Raw genomic sequence first — 20,656 nt, forward strand, 5'->3', positions numbered from 1 at the left:
AATCTGCATTCACTAGGAAAACAGGCAACCCTCTGAAACGTTACAAGATGTACATTAAAAACCCCGTAACACTTCATATACATTAAGAAATACTCATAAAATTCTGCTTCATGTGAAGTTTTAAGTATGTAAATAACGATTAAGAAAATGACTAGATTTGGTAAAAAAGAACGTCTTCCTTTTGGGAAGGTCTATTTACTTTCCCATGGGAAAGCGCCCAAATTCTCCCCTCCTCCTCCACGCAAGCTGTAAGCCTTTATACATGAGTTAATTACAAAGTGGAAAAGAAAACTGAGAGAATAAGTTAAAAAAGCCCGTTAAATAAGACACTGTATTTTAGACAAGGTGGAAGACTGCACCACACCACAGGATTTATCATCACCAGCGAGCCCGCTGCTTGTTTTCATCATGATTGTCCATCGGAATGATCACTGTAACAAAAACTAGCCACACATTCTTTCCCCCTTCATAAGAAGACGCACGCAGAATCTTGGTTGCCTTAAACCGAAGCGCTTAACCTGCCAACTGAAAAAAACAAACCAAAAATAGGACCAATTGGCTCGTTTTTCCTAAAAATCCCTCCAAGCGAGGGAGCTGTCACCAGCTTTGACAGCGGCAATTTGGCAAACGCCCCTGGAAACGCCAGGAATTTTGGCAGCTCGGAGCCCATCGCAGCCGCAATTCCCACCAAGTGGCTCCATCCGCGCAGGACGTGGCGGCTTTAGCTGTTGCACCGTGTCGGCAACATTTCCACTATAGGTTGGGAAATTACATATTAGAAAGCAGTGTAGGGGAAAGGGACCTGGAGGTCCTGGGGACAGCAGGGTGACCATGAGCCAGCACTGGGCCCTTGTGGCCAGGAAGCCAATGGGACCTGGGGTGGGTTAGAAGGGGGGTGGTCAGTAGGTCAGAGAGGTTCTCCTGCCCCTCTGCTCTGCCCTGGGGAGACCACACCTGGAATATTGTGTCCAGCTGTGGCCCCTCAGTTCCAGCAGGACAGGGAACTGCTGGAGAGAGTCCAGCGTAGGGCAACAAACATGATTAAGGGAGTGGAGCATCTCCCTTATGAGGAAAGGCTGAGGGAGCTGGGGCTCTTTAGCTTGGAGAAGAGGAGACTGAGGAGTGACCTTATTAATGTTTATAAATATATAAAGGGTGAGTGCCATGAGGATGGAGCCAGGCTCTTCTCGGTGGCAAACAATGATAGGACAAGGGGTAATGGGATCAAGCTGGAACACAAGAGGTTCCACTTAAATTTGAGAAGAAACTTGTTCCTGGTGAGGGTGTCAGAGCCTGGCCCAGGCTGCCCAGGGGGGTTGTGGAGTCTCCTTCTGTGCAGACATTCCAACCCGCCTGGACATGTTCCTGTGCGACCTCATTTGGGTGTTCCTGCTCCAGCAGGGGCATTGGACTGGATGGGCTTTTGAGGTCCCTTCCAATCCCAAACATACTGTGATAAATCAAGGAGTATATCCCGGCCTGGGAAAGAGTGGATTCCTGTTGCCAATGACTTCTCGTACCGTTCTGCCTTCTGTTTCATGCCAAAAGGAGGAAAGCTTGTGGGGTTGTTTTCCTACAGAGGAATGCAGAACTGTACTAAACATAAAAGGGAAGATTTGACTATTAACTTCACAATATTGCCACACAATATCTTGAGGCAAAATCATGGTATTTTTCTTGCTGTGTCAAGGATGTATATGGAAGGATGTATATAAGTAAGGCAGCTGCTGCAGGGAACCCAGTCAGGTATGCTTTCTATAGGAAGGATGGAGCAGGGGAAAGGACGGCTGGTGAGAGAAGGAAGAGCTGGAATAATTACGGGCTTCTCGATCCTGCGGAAGAAAAACGTATGTACAAGCTACATAAAGGTGAAGGAAGAGCCTGAGAGCAAAGAGGGAGGTGGGATCATTAAATTGGTGCTGTTGTTCCCTTTGACATAGAGATGAGGTTCTTAGGGATGCGGGTTAGTGCCAGGGTTGGGCTAATGGTTGGACTCAATGACCTTAAGGTCTTTTCCAATGTAAATGATTCTGTGATTATACACGGTGTCTCCGCACAGCTGCTGCTGTCCCCGATTCCAGCCTCTAAGCCAAGAAGCGACTGGAAAAGTTCAACTTTCACTCCACTGTTCTCAGCAAGGCCACACTTAAAGAAAACCGGCTCAAAAGTCATTTTCAAAGCACTGTTAGACTGTAATTCCCAGGTCATTTTTAGAGCCCTGGTTTTGCAAAGACCTTTATTTGTGCTGTGAGTGTGATTCAGCCAACGCACCACCCACACTCCCTTTCCTTTCACAAACCAAACGCCACAAAAGCACCAGCATCGCACATAGATTGTATTTGATCTCTTCTCATTGAAGAGAGCACTTTTCACTGATTACTAGAGAAAAGAAACAATTTATTAAAATCTCTGAGCCTTGACACCACTCAGGATGCCACAGACTTAACAATAGTCCACTGATGCTTCCAAGTCTATGCACTCAAATCCTCACCACTCATCACATTCATTTCTTCATATATCAAATTGAAAACTCATTTCCGTGCTGCTGACCCTGGTGTGCTAACAAACTGCTAACACCATCGGTTTAGCTCGCTGTGCATTACCAGACCTCAGGTGGATGGACAAACCCGCCATGCTTCCAGTTCTTCAGTAAAAAAAGAAACTAAAAAGTAGGTAAATAAGCATACAAGCAACTTAACATTAAATCCTGTAACTTATTTGATGGAGTTTGCTTGGATTATTACAGCAATTGCTTCTGAGTTTATAAGGTGAAAGGAGAAGTCTGGCATTTGGCTCAAAGCTTTACAGTATCGTCAAATAAAAGACATTTGTTGTTTTCAAGGAGGAACCATCGCTACTCATGGAGTACTGAAAAGAAGTTGGGGAGAGAAGAGCTTGTACAGTAACTTCCCCCACAAATTCTTACCAGGTCAGCATTCATAAGACATGTTTATTGCTGCTTTCAACTAACAAGGAATTGGAATACAGCTGCAATCTTGAAATATATTTTTCTGTAGAAAATTGCAACACATTCCTGTCTGCAGGGCATTGATTTCACACCACCGCTGCGGTCATTTGATGTTTCTTTCATGCCCTGTAGCCACCATTCCGTATTACGGGAAGTAGAGATTTTACAAGATGTCCAGTGGGAACCCGAACACGTTCGTATGCACATTGACTCTGTGTCTTTTATTTTACTAAATCAAGTTGATCTCATTTTCATCAAAGCTTCTTGGTGACAAAAAGTCTGCCTCGGCTATCGAACTATGTCTAGAGAACACCCTCTGAATTCATGATACATGAAGCAAATGGGCTCTTATGCAAAACTCATCTACCGAGAACCTGAACCTCAGTATTGTGACCTCTGCAATATTAACCACTTTTTATTTTATCTCAACACGACATGAAACATATTCAAAAGCAGAGGGTGGAAACCCACTGAATCATTTTGCCTTTCCGGCCACGCAAAACCAAACCACAAACAGCCCCAAAATCCCGTGCTTCAACTCTTAATTAATCCAAACATCATGTTCTGAGCAATGTATTGATCAAGCTAAAAGCTACAGGAGCCTTGTGCGCAGTTTTCTGGAAATATTCAGTACGTGAGGAAAGTGTCAGACTAATGATTTATATCTTTTAAGCAACAGGGCTTCCCAAACTATGAACATTGCTTTAGGCTGACACTGCTCTGATGCCTAACGCATGCACAGGGTGGAAGATATAATAACCAAGAATGGAAGTGGACAGGAAAACAGCTCACGGTCTGGTTCCTCGCTTGTGCATAGGGAAGACCTGGGAAATAATGAAAGCCTATTTGGAAAGGATTGGAAAATTAACTTCTCAAATAGAAGAAAAATTAACTAATGAACAAACAAACAGCACCCCACGAAGCAATGTGGCAGTGAAAGCAGCTCAGTGTGCTGGCTGCTCACAAACATGGAAAAACTGAGCAACAAGTGAAGGATGTGGATAAATTCGTGCCCGACTCTGTGGTAATCGCTCTCAAATCTGGCCAGATCCCTGTAGCTCGGCGTTTGTCACACTGAGCCATTCCTCTTTACCAGCTCCATGTAATCGCTCATGGCGTCAGACCGATAAGACTGTCACAAAGCTTTAATTCAATAAATCCGTGCGGTTCATCAAAAAGGCGTATGACTGAACCGCAAAAAAGTCAACGCGACCCATTAAAAGCCCCATTGCCAGAAGATCAGGGAAATAAAATAGATGACAAATGGAAAAACAAAGCTTCTAAGTGGCTTATTAACCATCGCTCATTACACAGTACTGCAATAAGGGGCTCAAACTGCTGTTACCATGATCTACACACGGCAGAGTTTTGTTCAACACCAACCTATTGAGAAATCAAGGGGTTTATTCCCCAAATCAATTCAAGTTCATGCCAGCTTCCATTGTGGAAGCAGTTCGGACGCCAAATCCTAGGCCCGCTTTGTCCAGATGCCTGTTCTCCAGCTTTGCAAGGTCAGAAAGGCTTTTACAACATTAACTCCTTTCTTCCCATTTTTCTGCTTTCTAGACTGCTCTAAAGGCACCAAGGCTTAAACAGCTGCCACAGCAACATCTCCGCCCTGCGCCTTTTTAAGCAGTGGCCAATTTCAGCGGTACTTGAGAGGCAGAGGTCTTGAAACTTAATTCCGTACAGTTCTCATTAAATTAGGCAGAAGGGTAAAGGACACACGTGGGCGCTGGCAGCAGAAAAAGCTGTAGGTAAATTCCAATGTAACAGGAGATGGCAAAGAATCCACGCAGGAAATGGTACGACTAGGAAAAAACGGTGCCAATCTGACTGCGCGTGGTCAAAACACTCCGCTAAGTTAACCCAAAAACATTCAATTCAGTCATCAGTTCCAATACACGAACGCTTTGTTGCACTACTGAGAAGATCTTAAATATTATACTTTTAATTTACAAATGTTTACAGAGTCCTCATCTAAATCAGTGCTTTCCAAACACTTCATCATTGCAAATTGGACAGAAATGCCCTTTAGGTAATATAAGTAGAATTCAGGCCACTTACTGCAGTAACAGATAAATATTTTTACAGACAACAATATATCAGTATAAATATCTAAGGATTATATCTAAGAATATATGCTGTAAATTGTGAGTGATTTTGAAGTTGGCAGATGAACAACAAAATATTTCCCAGTGAACAGATGAAAAAAAACATTAAACTAGAAATAATTATGTCAACTCAAAGATGAAACTTTTTCTTTTCTGTTAACTAGGATTTCTTATCTAAAAGTAACTTAGGTAGGAAACATGAGTCCAGGTAAAATTCCCTGAGGGTGCGTAACAACCCTAGAATCAGAATTTCAACAGGTTACAAGAGAAACATACAGAAAGCAGAGAGAAGTTATGATGTAACCAAAGTACAGAGTCAAATGTATGTCAATTATCTATAGCCCCCCCAGCGATACCCTGCAAGGCATTCTGCACTTCTTAGAGTTAATTATCTGTGCTAAGCACTGAAACTTCTCTCAAAGGTGGACCCAAACATCTTCCAGCAGAATCGGTGGAAGAATTTTGATGAGCGATGAGAGATTTAGCACAACCTTGACTTGTAGAAATAGTTCTGTTGCCTCAAAGAGCTACTAAGAAACCAAGACATTACTTTAAAGCTAATTATTTTAAAGATTTTCTTTAAGAGAGCTTAAATTAGGGCCCCTAATTAACTAGTTCCAAATAGTACCCAGCCTAAATAATACGACATAAATACAAACTGCCACTAAAACTAGTCAGAAATGTTATTCAATCCAAAAGTATTTAAAAACATGCCATGGTTTTCAAGTTTGACTTGAAATATATATGTTTGTTCATGCCTAGTCAATGTAATATACATCAACATATATTATACCCATGGAATAGCTCTTTTTTCCCCTCCCTGTTTTAATATCTGTATTTTTCATAACCGTGTTCTGCTCATCAAGTCTGAGCAGCTGTAGCAGTGCCACTACTGTAGTATTTTTATTGTTATGAGGAAGGGTATCACTACACATATTTATCACAAGAAGTGTAATTGCATTTTTCTAATTGTCTTGAACAATCTGAAAATCGGAACTTTTAATGCAATGGAACTTGTAGCGTAACTTATTTGTAAAACTTCAGAACTTCCACAAGACAGTTGCTCTGTTCTTTGTTCTGAACAGCAAGGAACAGAAGGAACACAGAAAACACTTGTATTTTATCACTAAGAGCTGTATTACCCCCAAATATTCAAGCTAGGATTTTTTGCTACTTTTTCTCTGCCATCACAGCATTGAATTAAGTCTAAGCCACTGAAAGGAATTGTTTAAAAAAATCAAGAAAAATTAATAATACTCTGAGTTCAGTTTTCGAAAGGCTGAGCGACCTGGGCAAAACGAGCCTCTCTCTTCTTTTGAAAACTTCAGACACAGTAATATAGGTAAACATACAATGATTCATAAATACTGACCCTCTAGAAAACCTACTCAGAAGCCTGAAAATAACTTCAATACCTACACTCAACACTGAAACAGATGGTGACACGCTAGTCTCTCTCAATTTCTTGCTCCATGATGCCTCCTACTGCATGACAAACTCAGGGCAGGCATTGGGAAACACAACCCTGCAAGGAAATTACTCCTCTCCGAGCATCATCCCGGTTGCATAAATAAAGTTTAGTGGTAGAAAATTTTGAAGTATGAAAGGAATTGTTAAAGCCATTTCATAAATGTTATTGAGTGTCACAGTAAGCACGTGGAACAGAAAACAGCCTCTTTTGAAACAAAATCAAATGACAGAATCCCATTTACCTTTGCTTCAGATATTTTCATGGCTCTAATTAAGAAAGTACATCTTTTATAAAACAGATTTTTCTGATATATTGTTAGACCTTTGTATTTTTACAGAGCTCTCCCATAAGGGGAAATACAGGAGGTAAACAGCCTTCACTGAAGGACATTTTAAAAATGTCTGTTGTTACAGCCACACAAAGTGTTAACAAACACCTCTGCAACACAAATCACCTTGAATCACCCCTATTCCCATTCAATGTCATGCACCACATACAAAAAATCCTGTGGTTGTCAGTTTATATAAGAACTTTGGGACCGCAATGAAAAGAACCAAGTTCAGCAGTAACCTGTTTTATTAAAGCAATTTCTTCGGAGAAAAACGTGACATTGCCGCTACTAAAGTCTAATCTCAATTGGGAATACTAAAGCGATCAGCAATGAAAATTAATCAATTACCACCAAGCTGCTCTAGCTCACATCTCTACCCATATTTTTCTGTTTCTGCTTTCATACTATTTAGATCATTTATCTTTGAAAGACAACAACTATTTGAATAGATTTGTCCCACTATTCGTGTGCTGGACAGAAAAAAAATCAGGCCTATAACTACTGTTGCAGGATGGTCTTTCATGCTCATGTGAACACACCACTTCACATGAGTGTATCTTGAAGCTTGTTTGGGACCTACAGAATAGATGTATTTCTGAAACACTTTAATTCAGGAAATATTCTTTTGACCATGATAAAAAAATAGGCAATGAAAACTTATTTGGGAGTGGCAACAAGTGAAGCAAATGCTTGCATGTTTTTACCGTAATTATTATATATATATAAAAATAAATACTCTAGCAGTTACAGGTGAAAATGAGCTCAAGTCCCAAGTGACAGATTTTTGAAGTGCTTTGACAGGTCAGACCTCACACTTCACAACCAGGATAACCACACATCCATACTCAGCAGGACCGTTGTGATAACTGTAGCATAAGGACAGTGATCCATCAGAAGAGATTGTAATGAACCTCGATAAGGACTGATAATGCAAGTTTAAAAGCTCACTACTATGGTAGAATGATAAAAAAACCCCACTTATCTGAAAAAAAAAGCATGCGCTTATTAGATAATCTCTAACAAAGCTGTAAAAGCCTGTGGCAGAAATGGAATTTAACTCAACACTTACCTAAAAGATAGACTGTTAACGTACAGGGATGCATCTATTTCACAGTTTCCTAACCTATCTGCATTGTTACTATGCAAAAGGGAATAGAGTGACTGTCAGCAAGTTTGGTGACACCAAGCTGGGAGGAGTGGTTGACACTGGAAGCTGTGCTGCCATCAGAGACCTGGACAGGATGGAGAGCTGGGAGGGGAGAAATTTAAAGCAATATAACAAGGGCAAATGTGGAGTCTTGTATCTGGGCAAGAACAACCCCAGGTTCCAGTATAAGTTGGGGAATGACCTATTAGAAAGCAGCACAGGGGAAAGGGACCTGGGGGTCCTGGTGGACAACAGGATGACCATGAGCCAGCACTGGGCCCTTGTGGCCAGGAAGCCAATGGTACCTGGGGTGGGTTAGCAGGGGGTGGTCAGTAGGTCAGAGAGGTTCTCCTGCCCCTCTGCTCTGCCCTGGGGAGACCACACCTGGAATATTGTGTCCAGCTGTGGCCCCTCAATTCCAGCAGGACAGGGAACTGCTGGAGAGAGTCCAGCGCAGCCACCAAGATGCTGCAGGGAGTGGAGCATCTCCCGTGTGAGGAAAGGCTGAGGGAGCTGGGGCTCTGGAGCTGGACAAGAGGACACTGAGGGCTGACATTATTAATGTTTATAAATATACAAAGGGTGAGTGTCAGGAGGATGGAGCCAGGCTCTTCTGGGTGACAACCAGTGACAGGACAAGGGGCAATGGGTGCAAACTGGAACACAGGAGGTTCCACTTAAATATGAAGTTGTTGGGGGTGAGGGTGGCAGAGCCTGGCCCAGGCTGCCCAGGGGGGTTGTGGAGTCTCCTTCTGTGCAGACATTCCAACCCGCCTGGACACCTTCGTGTGTAACCTCATCTGGGTGTTCCTGCTCCATGGGGGGATTGCACTGGATGAGCTTTCCAGGGCCCTTCCAACCCCTGACATTCTGGGATTCTGTGAAAAGAAGGGTGCGAAGTGCTGTGTTTTCCCAAATCAAATTATTCCAGCCACTTGGATTCACAGCCTGTCACGCTTGAGGATGCTCACGACGCTTGCTGGCACTTTAACCACAATTACAAACATGTTCCTAAAAATACTCGTTAAAGCAAATGGGAAATTGAGGAATGCCACAATCATAACCATTTAAAGTATTCTTCCTCTGGCTGTTGCTGTCAGTGAATAAACTTCATTGCTATAAAAAAAAAGGACTAAGCTAACACTACACAGGAGATATCTTATTCTTTCCAAAGAATAATTTTTATTATTCTGTACTCTTTAAAAAAAGAAGGAACACAGAAGGAACATTATCCTTCCTAAACTCATGAGTCCAGCTGATTTATTGACACTGTTACTGCTTCAATATAGGTTTTGACTCATAAGGAACACTCCAGAATCAGTAACAGTGAATTCCCAAAACTTTATGTCCTTCACTAAATCAGAAATTTGTCCCAGTTCCTGTGGGCCTCGCATTTGAAAAACAAATGTTCTGAATTATTCAAAGCTCTTGCCATCGGAGCTAAGGTATTAGCTCATCATGTCATCGCTGCAGTGACTCTGAGCAGAGTCCCAAGACATAAAAGAGAAAACGCACTGCGAGAGATATGTGTGTCTGCAAGCATTTCTAATGCTCTTCCTACCAGAAATGGTTCTAGGTAGCCTCAATACCAAGGTTTTTACTAAAAATCATGTAACTAAGCAACACATAATAAACTGCGGTTTGGCATCAAGAGATATCAGTGGGTTTTATGACTTCATGTGACTGTTACTATCACTAGCTTAAATGCTTACCTACTAATTCCTTCACGGATATCATTCACAGCTGCCAAGAGTTTCTGCAGACCTAAAAAAGCTTCTTCAAACGAAGACTTTGCAGTCACAGTTATTGCGTTCGGGTCCAACTTCTGGAAAATTTCAATACTAATATTCAAAAGAAAAAGAGACATTGAAAAGCAGTCAATAAAAATCCTCAAAATTCACAGAAACCCATTACCTATTGTACACATTGTACTTCGACTATTAAACAAAAACCAACATACCGCAACAACACAAGGTCAAATGTAAATCTGTACTAAAACCATGTTATTCAAAATAGTCTTAGAATAAACAGCAGAAAGAGCGTGACCTACAATTATACTTCTGTTTAAAATTTTCCTCGGTGACTGTATTCTTTAATAGTATTTATCATTAATCTTGAGAATGACACAGTCTCTTCATGCATGGCCTGAGTAAGCCTCTCTTAGAAGAGTATTCTTAGCTTAAAGAAACAAAGTATTAGTTTTTATAATATGATATATATTAATTATAATATAGCGCTTTCCAGCAATTTTCCAAGCAGCTTCATTTTCCAGATTTACTGGAAGGAGCTCGACATTTTCCCTGCAATGGTTGCACTGGGACCATGCACTGCAGCGCACCCATGAAGAATGAGCCCTAGTAGGATTTTATTGACATGAACAAAAAGAATGTGAAGTGAGCTTTGATTCCAAGATTTTATCTTCTTTTCACAGCATGGGCCTTGGCAGGTAGTGAGAACCAGTTGGATTTCCATTATAAAATGCTACATTTGAAAGAGCATCTCCTCAATGCCTGTATGAAATCTTCACAATACTATCCCAGCAAGAAAACTGTTAAGATTGTTCTCTGGTTCAGATCCTCAGCTGACTTGAACACCACACTAAGTCAACTTGAAACCAGTTTCAATTCGGATTAATTTGCACTCGTGCAAACCAGAAGTTGCTGGTGCAGCTCTATAGTACATTCAAATGCCTGTGTAGAGTCATATTGGCAGAGTTGTTATTACTGTTTATTAAGCCCTTTATTACCATTTATTAAGTCCTTAATAGATCACCAAAAAGAGAGTTCCTTTCTGCTTGGCATAACTCAGAGTCTCTCTTTTGAAAAGATTTCAGGCCAAGACTACAAAAAGGAAACACGGTATCTATTCAGATTCGGTGATAGCATCCAAAAGTATGGCATCTCAGTCATCTTCCAGCAGATTATTCAAAAATAATCAAAATTAAAACAATGGTAAAACAACCAGACAGAGAGGGGTTTAATTTCATACCATTTTGAGATGATATGAGAAAGGAAATTCATCACTAGATTCTACATGTGAATTTTACAGAGTGAAGGAGTTTGCATAACAAGAAAACTTGTATTTCAAATTGATTTAAAAGTAAACAATTTTGCATAGTATACCTCCACAGGATTTGGAATGAAAATACCCACAAGAAAACTTGAAACTTGAGTGCCTCTTTTTTATAGATAAAGATGAGATCTGTGGCTCTTATAGAGTTTTCAACATAGTTCTCTAAGGCAACTTATTTCAGCCACTGTCCAGAAAAAGAGCAGCAGACTGAAGAGATCACTGACTGCACCCAAGTGACAATCTGCACACTCCTACCTTCTCTGTGTCACAAGTTGTGTGGGTTTTTTTGTCAACTTTGAGTAATTACTAACAGCTTCTTCTCTAAACTAGGAGGAAGAAAGCCATTTCTAAAGTGCATTTGGAAATTACATAAGGTTATGAAGAAGTCTGGAATTTCTTTAGCTTTCCATACCTGTACAAGTTCATTGTATTCCACACACCTTCAAGGACTGACCAGATTTCCTGGTGCCTGTTTTCTTGAGCCGCATGAAAGCTCGGATGTAACTTTTTCTCTTCTTCAGGATTTTGAAGATTGGGTGCCATGGCTTCCATTTTTTCACATGCAGCATTTTCTGAAACGACCATGATGTCTTCTGATAAATCCTGCTCACAGCCTGACCTCACCTTATAAAACAGTTCAGCAAACAAATAATGAATGTGTTTGGTTCCCAACTTCAGAAAACTTGAACACTTCAACATCAAGGCAGATATTTGCTACATGAAAATAAAAGCTACATTTTGAAAACACCCTTAGCAACAACATCTCCTGCAATATTTTTTTTTAATTATGGGAATAATTGAGAAAACTAAGTGAGGTTTGTGATATGAACATGGAGAAACTAAAGCTCCCCGTACCTCTGTAAGCGTTTGGTGCAGCTTATTCACTTCAGCGTAAGCCTGGGGAAGAACTCCGTCATAGTCTGACCTTGAACTGAAAGCATGGAACAATTTTTTGGATTCCTGGAGCAAGAGAGCTGCTGTTGAGGAGTCAACTGTTTTACCTGATATTTAGAAATTAATACAGAAAATAGAAAAAAAAAACTGTTAGGAGTTATCAGTTGTAGGAGGCAAATTGAATAAACAAATATATGGAATAATTGAAGCGCATAAAAAGTCTTGGAAAAGGTTGAGAAGCATTAAATGAAACAGTCTCAAGAGAAGCGTGTGAGGTTAAGACTTCTCACTTAATCAAGTCTTCCAAATTTAGCCCAGGATCTGGCAAGAGGATCAGCTGGCATATCTGAAATAATTCTGTAGAACAGCAATAGCCCAAAAGAGGGATATCTGTTAAATTCAAGTTCTTAAAGACATCTTTAAATAAATGAAAGGGCTGGCCATTTTTTTGTTGGCTTTTTTTTTTTGCAAACAAACCTCCCTGCCTTCATCTATTACATTAATTTGTCTTAACTCCCCTGTAATTTATTTGGCAAATGCAGATCATTTTGCCACACATAACATAGCGGCAAAAGGACGGAGAAAGATTATTTGCTTTTTAGAAACAATTCTGAGACTTTGGTGACCATGAATATACCATATATTAGTTTAAATGATTTTCCCCTGATTTTTGCAGGTGTGTAGAGATGTGTGAAATAAAGTCTTATGTGCCTGATAGCATCCAGACATTTGCTTTTACTGTCTTTGTATTAAAAAACAGGGGGGAAAAAGGCAGAATAATACTGAAGTTAAAAAATAAAATCATTCAGAAATCATTTTTTGTGATTTTTTCAGGTGATATTTAGAGCCCCCAGAACCAGAGCCTGGACAGACTTGATCATGACACAAGCTTTTTTTGGTTTTTTTTTAAATGTAATTCATATTTCATCAATTTCAGTTCAATTCTGGCTTTAAGGCTACAAAACCAGTGTTGGGCCCATCTGGGAAATAAACTGTGGACCAGTACAAAAGTAGGTAAGATTGACCAAGGCTCCACTTAGATAACCTTAAGTGAGCAAAAAAAGCAGAAGAGAACATGCCACTATTTGACCGCACAGAGCACGTACCTTTTCAAACTATTTACTTCTTTAAGTACTAAAACCAGAAGAGTGTAGTTTCTTACAAGTTTATAGTTTAGGTTCTCAGAGATTCTTACCTGTACAGAGGTGTTTATAGAGGCACTCAACGGTTGAAAGTAAATTCCTTGGCACAACATAACCAAAAACAGCCATCCAGTGTTTTTTGTAACACTTCAGCAAGTTTGCTAGTGTCCATGGTGGCTTCAGATACAGTATCTGAAAGGTAATACACTATACATTCAAACATAGACATATATAGACATATTCCAACGCATTTCACAACTGCTCTGTTCTTCAAAAATGCTATGATTTATGCTTGCTGAAGCAGAATTTCAATCATTCCTCAGAAATAAGGTTATATACAGATCTAACAAGTTCATGTATAAATAAAACATCTGATTCAACAGCATCATGGGTTAAGTAGAGATGCTCACATAGAATTGTTCAGTGTACAATAACAATCTTTCAATATTTTTGTGATTTTTGGTTCCTTTTTTTCCTCAAACACACCAAATACTCTCGCGCTATCTCTTAAAGTTATTTAATGTATTACTTGTGCACAAATCCAGAACAACAGTAAATTCACCTTTGATTCTCTAGTATTGTTAAAGTACAAATAAACACATTTCTCCTAGCTGTGAGTACATATACATGAAATAGCATATGCATTTTGTAATAAAATTTACATTTATTACCACCAAGTGAAACCAGAGCTTGAAAATATGTTAACAGAAATCAATTAAGTTCGAAGTGCCTCAAAGCTTATCAGCTAATTGAAATTGTCTTGTGGAACAACAGTCATCTTATGCAGATTTATTTTTTTTTAAAGCCACAGAAGCTTGTCTGCAATACATTCAAATTTCTAACTGGCCCTTACCAGCTATGAAATGGAATCTAAACCAAAGCACAGGTAACTTGAAAGTGCCTTATACATGAATATTTATTTTCTGTTAACAATACTTCTGAAAGAGTGAGTGTTTGGAGCTTCTCATTAACACCCTTGTAATTCTATATCTGCACTGTAACCAGCTGAGCTGTGAACAATTTTATCCACATGATATCTAAAACCAGCTGCCCTGAAGGGGAAGAAGCGCCTGCAACAACAGTGCCTCAATATTATATCAAACGTGACGGAAACATTTCTGCAAGGACGTATTTACAATGCAGTGATTTAACCATCCTAGAGAAGCTGAAATAGAAAATTAATGCAATTAATACAAAGAGTTCCCAAAATTCACACTGAACAGCCGGCACTTCTGTTACCTTTTTATTCAAATACTAGTCCAATACTGCACAGTCATTACTGGTCAAATAGAATAACCTTGTTATAAAAAGAAATAGTAAATTTGAACACTTGGCTGTTCACTGTTTCTGAACTGTTAGATTAGAGAATTAGGTGAGTTAGCTGTTTGGCTTAGCACAGGTACTAACACCATTAAAATACCAAGGACACTTAAACCTCTTAATACTTGAAATATCAAGCAAGATGACAAAAGAAATCACCTCCATCCATAGGTTTCCAAATGCGATTTTCATTTCAGTCTCCAAAATACAAGATAAAGCTTCTCCTAAGATCTTTTCAAGGTCTGGAAGCATATTTGGGAATCGCGCAGTAAGACCAGCATCTCTTTCTGTTTTCTCCAATTCTGCATCTGTCAAACCAATGATAACAACAGGTACTTAGTGCAAATGTTTCTCTTATCTAATTTATGTTGATAGCACACAAATAACTTGTTCCCATAAATAAAGACAGATGGCACTCAAACTTTGTGTTATGCTACATTTAATTACATTTCAAGAATTTCTAGTTATACTCACTTGTACTGTGGGTATTTTTAATTATGAGCTACCAACCAAAGACTTATTTCCCCGGAGCATTATTCATTTGTGATCTTACTCCACATTTCCTTTTTTCCTTAAATAACTTAGATTATATACAGCCAGTGGGGTTATCAGCAAATATAAGAAGATCACTTCTTAATACTGTAAGCTATATTTATAGCTTTGGAAAAACAAACAGGCAACCCAAGGATCAAGTTCTACTCTTTGGGATGCAAGGAAAAGTATTAGCATAGTATGTATGGGTGTGATCGCAGCACACTGAATATTACAACTGCTAAAAACAGGACCCAAACTAATCATCTGGAAAAAAATAGTTTCAGTCATAAGAAGTTAGATTATTATAAACATAGAATGTTCATGTTGTGGTTCTTCTATTAAAAAAAAAAAATAGTCATATTTTAATTTCCTAGAACTCTAAAAGATAGATGTTTTAATTAGGGTCTCAAACTGTTAGAAAGCCATCAATCTTCGAAAACAAAAAATCTGCCCCCTCCCCATTCCTAAGGATTAAAAGTATCTGAAAAATGAAGTTAGAGTAGAAACTATGTAGAAACCATACTCCCACTCCTCCACTGATTGTTACGTGTCTCAAAAGCCACCAAGTGTCTGTGCACATTACACAAACGTACCACACTTGGATGGTTGCAGCTCAGCACAGTTCTGGTGCCTGTTCACGTTCAGGTTGCGCAGAGCAGTAACCAAGTCAGCTTTGCAGAATGCCTTGACCTCACTCACAATGGCTTTACTACATAGATTTTTATCATCCCTAGGAGAAGAGAATTCATTGTTGACATAAAATCGACATTATTGCATAGCAAGTAATAAAACCAACGCAAGGAGAACCTTGTCTTCAGTAAGCTTATCTTGCGAGCTTCATTATATACGAAGCTTGCTTTCTCAAGAAATTAGAAACAGTTCAAAAAAATTAAAGCACAAAATTAACTAAAGCAGCTATTCTGAAACAAATAGAAACATACTGAAAAATGCTTCAGGTTCTAGTTTTGCTTTAAGAAAAGATGGATATAAATACTACAGCAATGAAACCTAGCTGCTATGACCTTGGAACACAAACAAGGCAATGATCTAAGACAGTAATATCTGATCCAATTGTACAATTAATCCTTGTTTTCATTACCTTTTTTTAGTGTTTTACTGGCCAAATAATTGTCGAGTTATATATTGCTCTAGCAGAACTACTAGGAGGATGCAGTATAAAGTTGGACCTAGTACTTTCTCAAAATTTTCCATTGCTTACAATGATAAAGGATAAAGGGATTTTTGGATGAAAAGCACTTCTGAGGTCACTTCCTATTCTTTACTCAGAGAAGCCCCAAATCATTATTAGTAGTCCTACCAACAGCGTGACCAAAATAGTATTTTCACAGCAACCCAACCCACACACGCCACCTTACACAAAACAACAGTATCTGGGCTCTTAACACCACGCTTCTTGCACCTACACGGGTTTCAGCGAAGACCAAAGCTGTTCACAGTCCCTGTCGAGGAATATCGGCCCTTTAAAAACCAGCTTCGTGTGCTTTGTGTCAAACCCAGAATCAATACTTAAAACTCAGCTGTTATCCTCACAGAACAAGAGCAGAGACAAATCCATCTCTATCTCCTCTCTTCCTAAAAATAACCCACATGGCCCATCACCCTTCCCAAACCAGAAGCAAGTTTATCTCCATCTTTGCTCTTTTTAAGATCCATCTCTGACAATGTTTATCACTGTTCTCAATCAGGTGAGCAGAGACAAAGCATCTAACTGAACCTCAATAATTAATACAACTTTTCTATTTTGTAACTCCAGTAATATTTTCATCAGAAATCAGAACAACATCTGAGAATGCTGTGCTTTGAAAAGTTTTAAAATTGAATATTAAGTAAATTTAATTCTACTTCAGGCCTCAAGTACATTGTCCTGGCTTTGTTAAAAACAAGTTTCTCTTTCAGTGAATTTGCCTGTCAGCTAAAGCTTCACATTAGCTGCATTTTCCTGGAGAACCAGACACACATTTTGGTAAACATAGCAATGGAATGTGAAGTTATGATAATGAATGGATGCTGGAGAGGGGCAACAAGAAACAGGTGACCAAGAAACTGACCAACTGTGTATAACATCCCATTCACGTGAATACTTCATATAAAAGTGGGAGATCACAAGGATCTCATCACTTTTGCTTATGGATGACATTAGGAGAGGATCTTGAGAGTCATCCCTGCGAACTGAGGCCTAATGACAGACTGAATCCAGCTCCAGTTGGCTGCAGAGTCCAGTCCAGGACTTTGGTTGCCGGCTCTGCAGTTGCTGAGACTTTCAAAATTGGTTTTGTATATTTTGTATTATTTTCTCTATTCTTATTAGTAGCATTAGTAAAACATTGTTAATTTTTCCAACTCTGTTCCCCTTGTCCTTTCCCTCCCGATCACCTGTCCTTAGTGGGAAGGGGGGAGAGGCAGGGGCTGGAGGAAGAAGTGGGGGGAGAAGGGGTTAACAATACATCTGCCACAGTTTTATTGTCACCCTGCAATCAAAACCCTTGACATACATGAAGGTGATTTAAGTCCACAGTCTTTGTGTTTTATTCTATCCTTCCGCTCTAGCTTTTAAGAAGGTGATTGCTCTTCAAAAAGCTTACTTCAGAAACAGTAAGTTTCATTTGAAGATCCAATTGGAAAACAGTGTATTTGGCATGAGACAATCTGAAGCCTCATAAGAGACCCAAAACCATGCAGGAACTCACGTGCAGAGTACGACGACAGCTTGAGGAAAGAGGTTCTGATACTGCAGACAACACTGTAAAACGCGATCATCATTGTTCTCGTCACTCAGGCCATCTGCAAATTGAGTGAAGAGAGAGCTGATGTCTTCAAAAAGAACTCAATGTAAGAAATACTTCAGTGTAGTCATGGTACTGTTCTTCAGTTTAACACTCCCCAAGCAAGGACACAAATTGTAACCTAAGCACAAATGTGAGCCTTGAATTCTTTCATACTACTCCATGGTTTTGCCAGAAAACGTCAAGTGAGCCACACAAATTTCACTATGTCAGATTTTGTGATGACCAAGTCAAAAGCAAAAGCACACAACATATCCTTAGCTCATAAGCAAAAGTAGTAACTAGATAAATTTTCATTAAGTCCCTCAGAGAGAAACAATTGACAAAACAGCAAGCAAAGCACTAATGTGAATAAAGTATTTGCACACTAAAGCCTGGAGGCTGCTGCAAGCTATTAGCTAATTTTAATTAGCAAACTGCAGAGTAAAGACTGTATTAAACTCAAAATTTAGTGCAAATGTTCACACTAAGTGTACTGCAAGGATTAAGTACCCAAAGCAAATTGATTGCACATGTATTACATATTTTTTGAGAAGCGAGCTGCATGGATTGCCCCCATAATTTTGCATCTTGGTTTTTGAGACACATGTAGATGAACTGGACGGCAGGGATTGCTTTGTCCCGCACGTGCTGCAACATTTTCTCCTTCTTCAAGTTGTCCAACTCTTGTAGAACCACCCAGGGAATTATTAACGCAAGTCTGTTAACCCCTGCAAGGAAGAAAAAGAATTAAAAGTCATGCAAATTATTACATTTAACTTTAAAGTCAATATCATAATTACATAAGCTTCCATGTATCTTTTTTGCCAGTAGTTTTCATGTTCCGTGCTCAAGAGTATCTGATATTAAAAAATAAACAACTGAAAAAGGTCAAGTTCCCTGTTTCTAATCTAACCTTAAACTGGCACTACACTGGTTATATGTAAAAGCGCCAAATAGACAAACAAAAGGAATAAACAATTTTAATCAATTGAATATTCAGACAGCAGCGTGCAGCAGTGTCGTAAAATATATTTGCAGCAATTAATGTCGTGTCACACACTGAGTGTAAGATGTTAAAGCAAACGGTGACAGCAGCTGAAAGAACAGGCTGAAAATGCCTGAATGACCAACAGTCACTGTACAAAACCAATTGTCAAAGAAAAGGGGTGATGAGTGGTGCTGATTGCCAACCAGAGGTCCTAAGCAAGGAACAGGAAGCGTGAACATTGAACTATGGTTTTATTTGGATGTAGGTATGGTTTGAACTTAACTATTATATACGATATACACAGCAAATCAGAAACTTAATGACTGTTCTGTACAGTCAATTTTGGAAAAAAATACACTATATCCACCTATTTTGTAATAAACAGATGCAGAATGAGCAATCTTCCAAACCTTTTGCATAACAGGCCTAGTGTAGGACCAGAAATTGACAGCTGCAATATTCTAAAAAAGGCATTTGAGACTGCAGCTCCCAGTATTACACAATGCAGCACAGTTCCTAACATGGGAAAGAGAAATACAGTCTGGCACACTCTTGAAAATTGCTCAGGCCCTTATTAAAGTTATTTTCTAGGTGGCCAGAATAAGTGGTCTCACTAGCTGAAAGAATCAAAGGACCCTAAATACTCCAATAGATTCCAAATGTCTACCAACAACTGACATGCATGATCCTAATCCTGCTAACGTGAAATCACTAAAAGCCTCACAACAAACATCAAAGCCAAACATCAAAGCCAAGGTTTGCAAGTGGAATTCCTGAGAAATCACTCACACATCTCATGAATTCTGTGACTTTTACCAAGACATAAATAACGCACTGAGTGACTGCTTATCAGATTTTAAGTGTTTTTAGATTTCTAGGAAAAAAAATGGCAAAAAGAATAGAAAACACCATTGCCACTAGTATCAGATTAAATGCTTAAAAGTATGTTCTTAGAGTATGTAAGATTTATTTACCTCTAAGAATTCATACACATTCCTGGAATGTCGACCATGATGCTCTATAGGTACATAGGTATAAGAGACAGGCTGTTTGCGTTCACAGAAGTGGCCTCGATATGAAACCTGCTGCCTTTTTAAGCTCAAGTTTGTTTTTCTTCAAGTAGCCTGGAGTTCTTACAACATCTGGTTTTTTCTTAAAATGTCTTATTGATCATCACATATTCACATACCTGGTATGTCCTCAGATTTCAGGGATCTGACAAACTCAAGGTGACTAATCATTATATTTGTGTCAATCACCACTAGTATGTTCAGGCCCGAAGTAAAAGCCTCTGGGGGAGAAAAAAAATCACAACAAAAAAACAGTTGTGAAAAAAATCAGTTGTGTACTCTCTACTCAGAGTATTAACCAACTGTAATAACAACGTGTGTGTAGATACCAAAGAACATCAAATCCTGACATACCAGCAGAAGTATTTAAATCCTGCTCTGGAAGATCTATCTCCATACTGGTAAGCTCTCCACAAGTCTGTACGACAGGCAGCGCCATCCTCTTTTGAACACGAGCAACATGCAAATCTTCAACTATCTGCATCTACGATGAAAAAAAAATGCATTATATCAATTGTAAGCAATCCGTTATGAATTATTCCCCAAAAATATACTTTTATACTAATGCTGTTGTGTTAAAACTAACTAAAAATGAAACAGGAAACTTTTAAGTTGGTGCAGAAAATGTAAAGCTGTAAGAACCTTCTGCACACCCCTCCACTATAAGAAGTCCACAAAAGTTGTCCAAAATACAGCCTAGAAGGAAGATTTGTTTTATGTCCTTTCTACCTGGTACCCAAAAACTTTGTTCTGTTTTTTGCTATGTGGACTGTCAGTTTCCTCTCTTTTCCAACTTACAAGTTAGAGGGTGGAAAATGA

General features: G+C 39.2%; 1 protein-coding gene across 1 annotated transcript in view; it reads right to left on the reverse strand.

Moving 5' to 3' along the window:
* The window catches only part of SWT1 (SWT1 RNA endoribonuclease homolog), a 32,358-nt gene that overhangs the window by 5,164 nt on the left and 6,538 nt on the right, over positions 1–20,656 (reverse strand). The window contains exons 7-16 of the mRNA XM_080349108.1: positions 20,192–20,321; positions 19,957–20,058; positions 18,319–18,507; positions 17,702–17,795; positions 15,587–15,723; positions 14,619–14,767; positions 13,193–13,331; positions 11,959–12,104; positions 11,516–11,727; positions 9,744–9,872 (exon numbers count right to left, since the gene is read on the reverse strand). Coding sequence (XP_080205234.1) covers positions 9,744–9,872; positions 11,516–11,727; positions 11,959–12,104; positions 13,193–13,331; positions 14,619–14,767; positions 15,587–15,723; positions 17,702–17,795; positions 18,319–18,507; positions 19,957–20,058; positions 20,192–20,321 — 1,427 coding nt within the window. The remainder of the gene's footprint in view (positions 1–9,743; positions 9,873–11,515; positions 11,728–11,958; positions 12,105–13,192; positions 13,332–14,618; positions 14,768–15,586; positions 15,724–17,701; positions 17,796–18,318; positions 18,508–19,956; positions 20,059–20,191; positions 20,322–20,656) is intronic.

Source organism: Nesoenas mayeri (assembly GCF_963082525.1).
Source record: "Nesoenas mayeri genome assembly, chromosome: 8".
NCBI classification, from domain to species: Eukaryota; Metazoa; Chordata; class Aves; order Columbiformes; family Columbidae; genus Nesoenas; species Nesoenas mayeri.